The sequence below is a fragment of the Leptopilina boulardi genome, unplaced genomic scaffold (assembly GCF_019393585.1).
Source record: "Leptopilina boulardi isolate dan_hultmark-lab unplaced genomic scaffold, ZJU_Lbou_2.1 LbouV2_25, whole genome shotgun sequence".
Lineage (NCBI taxonomy): Eukaryota > Metazoa > Arthropoda > Insecta > Hymenoptera > Figitidae > Leptopilina > Leptopilina boulardi.
In genome coordinates, this window is record NW_026137807.1 from 543858 (window position 1) to 554717 (window position 10860).

Genomic DNA, 10860 nt, shown 5'->3' on the forward strand with positions numbered 1-10860 from the left:
TACAAAAATAGTAATTTTTACTATTTTACCATTTTTGGAGTAAAAGTTGCCAGAGATGCGCAGAAACTTCAGACAGTTCCCGTTTTACTATGAAAGTAGTAAAAATTACTTTTTCTTTTTTTCCGTGTATCTATATAGAACGCATGTACCTTTTTTGATCTTACATATATACAGACAGCTATCTAGATTCTATCAGTGGCTCAAAATTTCTGAAGTGGGCCACTAATTTTTCGATAGCGAGATTTTTATAAGTCATATCAATAATTTTATAGTATTTTCGAATCAAAATAAGATCCTAAAGTTATATTGCAAAATTTTAATTTTTTTAAGAGTTATTGTTTAAACAATTTTTAAGCAGCCAATTAGTAAAAAAAGATTTTCTACGGTTCCATTTGATGGATTTTGCTGAAATTTGGTATGAGTAATGTACAATAACCATGCTTTCAAATAAAAAAAATTTGTTTCATTTTGTTCATAATTTGTTGAAAATAGCAACAATTATTATAAACAAATGAAAATTTAATAACCTTCTGCGCCTAATTTCGTATTTTTTCTTGTCAATTATGATTCCCTATTTTATCACGACTATTTAAAAAAAAAAAAGTCAGTATATTGCATTAGGTCAAAAGTTATTAATATATTTGTGATCGCGGTCCGAGAACTAAGTGGAACGCCGCGCCGGACGAATACGCTGAAACACGTTAGAACACGAGCGCACTCTTGGACCTTGCTGTTCTTTTGAGTGCATGTGTATAATTTAATTTTTAAATTCATATTTATTTGTAATTTCCCTTACTATTAAAAAATTATATCTGCATAATATTTAATAATTTTTCTATTTGTACAGAATATTTTGTATACGTAAGTATTTTAAATGCCTATTCGTTCACGAGTATTTTAAAGTTTATTGTTTATGAAAATTATAACCTTATATCACAAATATTTTTCACACTCTGCTTCTATTTCTCATGAAAAATAAAAATGCCGTCACCAAATGTATGCTGCAACCCCTTGTTAAAGAAAAATCATAGACGTGTGATGAAAAACCTTAATTTAGTGACTGAAAAATTTGATAAAAAATTTACTAATCTTGTCGGGAAGTATATTTGCACGTCATGTAAATTTATTAATAATAATAATGCAAATATACTTCCCGACAAGATTAGTAAATTTTTTATCAAATTTTTCAGTCACTAAATTAAGGTTTTAAATTTGTATTATTATTATTATTATTATTATTATTATTAAATTTACATGACGTGCAAATATACTTCCCGACAAGATTAGTAAATTTTTTATTAAATTTTTCAGTCACTAAATTAAGGTTTTTCATCACACGTCTATGATTTTTCTTTAACAAGGGGTTGCAGCATACATTTGGTGACGGCATTTTTATTTTTCATGAGAAATAGAAGCAGAGTCTGAAAAATATTTGTGATATAAGGTTATAATTTTCATAAACAATAAACTTTAAAATACTCGTGAACGAATAGGCACTTCCTTTACTTAATATTTAAAATTCGTCCGACATACTGAATCCACCATTTTGTATTTTTGAATATATATACTTTAGATTCGATTTTAGTAACTCAAAAAATTCCTGAATAACAAGTTTTAAGTGGCCGATTTCACAAAATCAAAAATTTTTGGGTTTTTTGGAAAAACAATTTTTGGATTATTTTTTTAATATTGTTTTACTTCCTTTTCTATATATAATATATTTAAATTTTATTAAAATCGGTTCAGTAGTTTTCGAGAATGAATTTTTTAAATTTTCTATCATCCCTGAAAACTGAAAAAATGCAATGGGTTTATATATAAAAATAAAAATTCGAGATGATTAGTATTTTCAATTTATTAAATCCCAAATTACAAAACGCACTTTTAAGCGTTCTGTCGCTTATTATTGTCATGTCATAATTTTTACAAAACAAAGTCAGTTAAAAACACTGATTTTTTTAAACAATATAGTAGTATGTATATATATAGTATTGTATAATTTGTATATATAATCAATCGTCTTTGTTTCATTAAAATACTTTATAATTAATGTTGTATATTAGACGGCATTTAGAGGTATAAGCGCATATAATTATATATTATTCACAATAAATTTCTTTTCGATGACATAAAAGTCGTTTCATTTTATATATTTCTTAAATATCTTTTTTCTTTGATTATAAAAATTTTGTCACAAGAAAATTTGCCACATAAATACTTACACAATTATTGTAAACTTAAATGTATTTTTTTTTTTTTTTGAAACTCGCGTATTTTGAGAAGGCATTGTTTTTGCTTATTTCTAATATGTAAATATATAACTAATTTCTTAAAAAATGAACACTTATATGTAATAAAATTAACATTTAAATTTATAATTAAATAACAAAAAAAATGTGGCAGTGATTTGTACTGTGTATATATACAATAAATATGATATATTAATTAGAATAAAAAAATGAGAAGAAAGAAATATAATACACTTTTTTTGTTTTTGTAAAGCACGTCAAACTCTATGTAATATAGAGTGTTCCAAAGCACTATATATAATGTAAAACTTTTAAATTGTGACAGATAGCAAACATACTAACAATCCTAAAACAAATTGCACCACTGAATTTGGACTGCTTGCAGAGGAGCCGAGAACTTAAAATAAGAAAATTAAAGATTTCATTAATACTATCAATATAGTTGCTCTGAAAAATTTTATTTTATTACTATTGTTACTGTCAACAGGGGTAAATATGTACATCATCTCAGGGGCTATTATACCCATCTCCAGCGTTCTCAAGGTTCTTCTTCTTCTTCTTCGCAGGTTTTATAGGGTTGTAATAAAAAAAAAATTGTAAAGTTCAAAAGCCGCGGGACCGTGGTTTTTATGGTGTAAAAATGATGGAAATTAAAAAAAAAAGAACAAATCGTTTGATCCCACGGTTTTGGTTCACCGAAAATTTATGAGCGAGGCGCATGATTTTTCCCAAAAATTAAAAAGTTTGAAATTTTAATTGATCGAATTACTTTAAGTCGATATTTTATTTGGTCGAAATTCTAAAAGAACGACAGTTATGAAAATCGACATTTTATTAAGTCGATATTTTATTTGATCGAAATTCTAAATGATCGATATTTAAAGTGGTCGACATTTTATTTGGTCGATATTTTGTTTATTCGAAATTCTAAATGATCAATATATAAAGTGGTCAACAATTTATTTAGTCGATATTTTATTTCGTCGAAATTTTAAATGGTCGATATTCTAAATGATCCATATTTAAAGTGGTCGATATTTTATTTGTTAGATATTCTAAATGATAGAAATTTAAAAGCATCGAATTTTATATCCATCGAAATTTAATTTGGTCGATATTTTGTTATTATTTTATTTTTATTATGATTTACATCAATAATTTCAAATTTCCCGCAAAATTTCAATGTACTTTACCGACAATCTAGGGTGTTTTCGACGTTGACACTCTGAGCGCTCTGAGAGCTCGAAAAGGTTCTCAACCACATTTTATTATTTTAGTTTATTTAACCTAACCTAATCCAATGCAATCTTCTCATTTCGCTTTCAAGACCGGTGAAGACCACGCTGTTGCATCATGGAGGAAAGAATAATTTTAAATGATTTAGTTTTAAAGAACAATAAAACATTATTCAAGAATAATGGTTGCATTTCATGCGACGTAACGAACGTTAATACGAGTAAGTATTAATTTTAATGTAATATTTATATTTTTTATTTATTTTATTTATTTTATTTATTTTATTTATTTTATTTATTTTATTTATTTTATTTATTTTATTTATTTTATTTATTTTATTTATTTTATTTATTTTATTTATTTTATTTATTTTATTTATTTTATTTATTTTATTTATTTTATTTATTTTATTTATTTTATTTATTTTATTTATTTTATTTATTTTATTTATTTTATTTATTTTATTTATTTTATTTATTTTATTTATTTTATTTATTTTATTTATTTTATTTATTTTATTTATTTTATTTATTTTATTTATTTTATTTATTTTATTTATTTTATTTATTTTATTTATTTTATTTATTTTATTTATTTTATTTATTTTATTTATTTTATTTATTTTATTTATTTTATTTATTTTATTTATTTTATTTATTTTATTTATTTTATTTATTTTATTTATTTTATTTATTTTATTTATTTTATTTATTTTATTTATTTTATTTATTTTATTTATTTTTTATTTATTTTATTTATATTTTAACAAGATTTTGTACAATTCCTATAGCGTTAACGTAATTGACTTCAGGGTTTAAATTTGCCATTTTTGAACATTTTCCGTTATTTACTTTCGCACTCAGAAAACACGCTCGGTTTATTAAACAAGATTGAGAAACCAGAGCACGAGCACAGCCCGAACGCATCCAATTTCAAATAAAGCATGCAAATAACACACCCTTTTTGTGCACATCACCTAAAACTGCAGCCCGTATCACAAACATGTCACTTTTAGCATGCTTTAGCCAATCATAATAAGTTATGGCTAATCATAATTTTTAATATTGGTTGAGAACCACTTAACACTTTCAGAACACTCAGAGCTTTTAAAATATCGACCAAATTAAATTTCGATGCTTCTAAATTTCTATCATTTAGAATATCGAACAAATAAAATATCGACCACTTTAAATGTCGTTCATTTAAAATATTTACCAAACAAAATATCTAACTAATACAATTTCGACCATTTTAAATGTCGATCATTTAAAATTTCGACAATATAAAATATCCTCTAAATAAAATGTCGACCACTTTAAATATCGACCATTTAGATTTTCGATCAAATAAAATGTCGACCTTCATAAATGTCGATTATTTAGAATTTTGACCGAATAAAAAATCGACTGAATAAAATGTCGACCTTTATAAATGTCTATATCATTTAGAATTTCGATAAAATAAAATATTGACTTAATAAAATATCGTCCACTTTAAATATCGATCATTTAGAATTTCGAATAAATAAAATATCCACCAAATAAAATGTTGACCATTTTAAGTATCGATCATTTAGAATTTCGTTCAAATAAAATATCGACTTAATGTAATTCGATCAATTAAATTTTCGACCTTTTTAATTTTTGGGAAAAATCATGCGCCTCTTATGAGCGTCTATATTTTGGATAGATGCGATTTTTTTAGCGCATAATGAAATAGTAATTTTTTTTTAATTCTTTATTTTAAGGCCATATGTGAAAAAGACATTTTTTTAAAACTCTCAAAAATTCTCTAAAATGAAAAATTATTTGGTGCTAACTTTTTTTTAAGAATGATAAAGCAGAATTCAAGGATCATCGCTCTTCTACTCATTTTCCATAATTTAATGCAAAACAAATAAAAATGAAGCAGAAAATACATAGTAAACTAGTGTGTTGTTTTCTAGTTCATTTAGCGGCCAGTATCTAGCATTGGCGTTACCTCCTGAAGAACTGACACACTCATGCGATGTCTGCGTATGCGTATGGTTCTCGCCAAACATATTGTTTGATATTAGGTCACGTGGGAGTTTCTTACATGACCTTAGTGACGTATTGAATAAAAAATTGCGTTTTTGTGTATATAATTACCCCAGTTGACGGTATTATTGTTTTAATATATACTTTAAATAAAAATTATTCCTTACTTTTCACATCAATTTGTCCGTCTGGCTTTTTCTGTCCAGTTTGATGATTTGGAGGTGGTTGATAGTAGGGATCTCCATATCTTGTAGCTGTTATTACAGGTACAAAATTCACCTGATTCCGATTGAGTTTATCTTCTTCGGCACTTACTTCTGAAGATTGCCAATATATTGCATATATAGATGCAGTGCAGCGTATTTTTAATTTTCCATGAGCAAAATGTTCTTTTGTTACAAGAAATTGTAACGTAATTTGTGAGAATTGCACTGTCGATTCATCCGTTTCCAGAGGACTTATTGTACGTACATGTGCATCATAAGGCTGCATAAAATTGTAAATAAATAATTTAATGAGTAAAATTTATTATAATAATTATAAATATATATATTTATGAATTTAATATTATAATAGTTAGTCAAATTTTTTTTTCAAATTACATTTGTAGCACTTCACGAAAATGATTTACTTAAAAAGTTAATTTTCAATAGGGTCGGTAAGTTTCTCGAAAAATGGCACATTTTGAAAAAAAATTTGAATAATAATAATAATAATAATAAATATGTGTACAAAAAATATTTGAAAATTCTTATTTGCAATTAATTAAATTTTTTTCAGCAATAATTACCGGCCTATCATTGATGAACCAAGTGAGATTAGTTGGAGGACTACTTTTACCAGATGTACATGTGACTTTGACTGAATCTCCAATTTTGTACTTTCGTTGCATTCCAGTTACAGTTGGATTTTCTTCAGGTAATTCTACAAAATTATAATAAATTTCATATATTTTTTAATTTTATTGTATTATTGCATTTATTATTCTCTTAAGAAAAACTTATAGCTTTATGGAAATTGACCTAAGAAGCAAAAAGTTGTTATAGGTTATGTTTATATGAAGTTATTAACCCTTAACTCGCATCATGGATCCAGAAGACCCGCGAACATTCGAGTACAGTACAAAAAAAGTAATTAATTTAATTTAAGTATTACTGGGTATTTTTAGGTTTTTGGGAAAATTCAAAATGGCGGATCAAATATGGCGGACGAATTTTCAAAAATTAAACGAACAGCATGAAAATCATTTCCCGGGGGTTTTCGGGGTCGCTGATTTTGAATCTTGAAAACACCTGAATAACGAGTTTCAAGTATAGGTTATCTGTTTATGGTAAAATCAGATTCCTATATATTTTTTACTCTCAGAAGGGCAGGAGACGAATTAAATGAAGAGAGACCGAATAAATTAAATTCACTCATTTATTGTTGACAATAATCTATTTGTCCACCAAATAATGAACCATCGTGCCGCTCACACACACCACCACATCCGTCCTACTCAACGATTCAGCGAGTTCTAAAATATGTCTGACCAGCAGACGAATTCGTCCACACCTGACACCAGGATCGGAGTGAGAAGGGGGCCCAAAGGCTGATCCCCACACAAGTAAAACCGTCAAATTTAAAAATATATATCCGCCATATTGGTTCCGGCATTTTGAATTTTGAAAAAGTAACATCAGATTTGTAATCAGCAACCCCAAAAACCCCTTAGTAACGATTTTCAAGCGATACTGAACGATTTTTTTAAAATTCCTCCACCATATTGGATCGGCCATTTTGAATTTTGAAAAACAGACACCGGATTTGTAATAAGTGATCCAGAAAACCCCCGAGTAACGATTTTCCAGCGAATATGTTGAAGTATATGAAAAAAAAAGTTGTATGGGTCCGAGGGACCCAGCTCAGGCAACTACGTACATAAGAGCTATAAAATAATGTATTAGAAAGAGTTTTACATTAAAAACAATTCTCCTTCTTTTTTTAAATGTACGTTATAGCATCAGCTTATCCAATTTGATAACGATTTTGAAAAAAAAATTTCTTAAATAGAAGTACATGAAAAAGCAAATTGACTTGGTCCGAGAGACCCAGCACTCAAAGGATAACCAAATAGAATATAGTGTTTTTTTTATCTTTAGTAGGTCTAAATAAAAATCATCATTTAAATCAAAAAATAGTAATTTCGTAGTTTCTAGAATATTTAGTTAAGAAAAAAAAATTTTTTTAAAGGAAAAACGTTGGGCATTTATTTTCTATTTTTAAAGCAAACCGTCTGGCCGGGCGCAGATCGAGTTATATAATAATTCAAAAGCTTAATTATATAACAACTACTAAAATTAAAATTTTTTTCAAAAATTGAACATTGAAAATTTAAATTTACTAAAATTGAAAACAATTGAAAACAATTCATACCAACTACTTTCATGTTGCCAGAAACTATAGCTGTATGAAATGATGGTGCATCAGCGGACACTTCACAACTGTATGTGTCTGCTGAGTCAATGTCCACATTATCAAGTGTAACTTGAGTTGCATTGCTTCTTTCTATCTGCAAAAAAAAAAAAATAAATAAAATAAATAAATAGTACAGTGTACATATTTATTCTAAACATGACATTCAACTTCTTTTTCTATTGATTTTTCATATTGATTCAAAGTTACTTACATTCACCCTTAAGTTTCCCATGGGAAATGTTTTGATTACTGGATATTCTTTAGGAGCAAAATGATAAAATTCACGTCTTGCTTTGTACCATTTAACGATATAGAGAGGATCGTCTTCTGTTTCGTACCAGCAAAATAATGTTACACTTTCCCCTCTTCTTACAGCAACTGGCACTTGAATTTGAACATCTCTCAAACCAAGACAAAAGCCTAAAAATCAAAATTGATTTTTACAGAAAATTTTTCTTTTAAACAGTTTTATTTATTAAAATAATTATAATATTGATAAAATTTTAATTATTTTGATAAATAGTTTGATAAAATTATTATATGAGACGCATATGAATATGCAATAAAGCTAATTTTTTAGAATTATGTTTTAATCGAATTTTGTTTTGTAGAATATTATTTTTGCAGAATAGTAATTAAAAAAAAATCTTAATTATGCAGAAAAATAATTGTACGGAATTTTAATTTTGCACATTATTCACTTATTCTAATTTTAATTCGAACGCATAATAATAATAATTCTTATTATTCTAAAAATAAAACTCGATTAAAATATAATTCTAAAAAATTAGCTTTAGTGCATATTCATGCGTCTCAATTATATCAGCACTGTAACAAATTATTCTAACTGTACTCGTTATTTATTACAATTTTAAAATAAAGTTTAAAACTTGCTTATCAAACAAAAAAAAATTTATTGCTATTTGTAAATAGCAAAAAAAAAATTTTTTTTATTAATATTCATACCTACGTTAGTATAGAAAACTATTATTGATTTATATTTATCAAAAAAAACAAACTATTTGTTAAAGAACCCTAATTCTGCTCCCTATCGGAAAGAGTTTTAAGCAATAGTTTGTGATTTTTATTCTGATGGTCCATTCCCTTATCGCTTGTCATCCCTCGGGATGAGTCAGAGAGAGTTTCGTGTTTGACTGTTTTGATATTCTGGATCAATGAACAAAAACTGACGACTTTATATTTTCTGTTATATAGATTCAATTTTTTCTGATTCTTTTAAAATTTCTCGCGAAAAACAATTTTTTTATTTTCATATATAAAATTTCAAAATTGCCAATTTTTTGCATATATAGAAATAAATATAATTTATAGCATTTTAATAATTTTTTTTAACTTTGTAAAAATTTTCAATGTTTGTACTAGAAAATATAGTACAAATAAAAATCGTGCCATCTAATTATTACAATTTTTTCAAATAATTCCATATTTTTAAAAAAGAAATTATTTAATTGTTACAAAAACAGAATATGTTAAAATTTACAACGTTTATGATCAACGATTTCTAAAGAAATATTTTTTTAAATGAAAAATTCTGTGAATTTTCGTCTGAAAGATATTTCATGAAATATTCATATTGATAAAGAAATTGTAAGAAAAATTTTTTTAGACAAAAAAATTAATAATGTTCCGTTTTTTTTTTTTTTAAATTTATTTTCTAATCATTTGGTCATAAAAACGGGAACTTAAGCATCGTTAAAAACTAGAATCAGTGACGCATATACTCTGATATTGTCGGTGAATTTTACAACGTTTATGATCATCGATTTAGAAGAAAAAATTATTTTTCCATGCAAATTATTATAATTTTTTGTCTAAACAAAATTTATGAAATTTTTTAAATAATTTTTTAATCAACAATATTTAAATAAAAATACTTTGTAGGTAAAATTTTTTTATTATTTTTCAGATGAAAATTATCTTTTTTTTCAATCGTTAATCATAAATGTTGTAAACTTCACTAACGTGTCTGATAGCTATAAAAATTAGTTTTTTTTTTTGTTAATAAAATTTTCAAATTAAAATGTTTGTATTATAAAAACGATATAAATTTTAATTAACCTTGATGTACAGTATAAAAATTTTGATACTAAAATTTAATATTTCGATATTTTTACAAGTGAAAAAATAAAAATTATGTTTGAACATTATTTTCTAATTTAAATGTAAAAATATTTTTAAATTGAATTTAATATTATAGCAATAATTATAGCAGAAGCATATCTAGCAGGAATTATTAATATTTTTTTTTAAAAAGAACGTACCCGTAACGTGCACTAGTAATAAAATACGGAATTCCATTGGTGTAAATTTAATTACTATTTTAATTAAAATTTCTTAATTTCGTGTAGACGAAATTTCTTTACAAATATTATTCGCATGACGATTTTATCTTAACACATCGTAAAATTTGAAATTGTGTAAAGAGTCATCTTTCAATAAAAAAAAAAGGTACAATGCTCGCAAACTATATTATGCACTACTTCAATGAATCTGACCAAAAATTCATCTAAGAATCAATTTTCCCATGAAAAGAAACGCGCGCAACTTTTTGCGCTTGCGTTTAGACTATCCTCACTATATTATGATTTTAGGGAGGCGAAATGCAAAATACAAATGAATATTAATTATGATCCAACATCAAAAATAATGATTTGTTATATCGCAGCAATTTATTACTATCAAAGTGCGACTATGTAACTTAGGGAATTTTGGTAGTTAGGAGAAACTACTCTCTGAATTTGAATCAGTGGTTATTAATTCAAATTAAAAGTAGGGATAATTCGGAGATTTAAAGAAAAAATCTTCAGAAGTCAGGGAATTTTTCTTTAATGGAACCACAAATTAAAACCTCCCTGAAGTACGCAACGTTTATCTTAAAC

At 25.7% G+C, this 10860-nt stretch overlaps 1 protein-coding gene across 1 annotated transcript; it reads right to left on the bottom strand.

Moving 5' to 3' along the window:
• Positions 1–1867: 1867 nt before the first annotated feature.
• On the bottom strand, positions 1868–10468 carry LOC127280772 (uncharacterized). Its single transcript, XM_051304019.1, has 6 exons — positions 10243–10468; positions 8172–8380; positions 7919–8054; positions 6294–6427; positions 5671–5989; positions 1868–2646 (listed from the first exon to the last, which is right to left on the bottom strand). The coding sequence occupies exons 1-6, from the start codon at positions 10277–10279 to the stop codon at positions 2561–2563; spliced, it is 921 nt and encodes a 306-aa protein (XP_051159976.1). The 5' UTR covers positions 10280–10468; the 3' UTR covers positions 1868–2560.
• Positions 10469–10860: the final 392 nt, after the last annotated feature.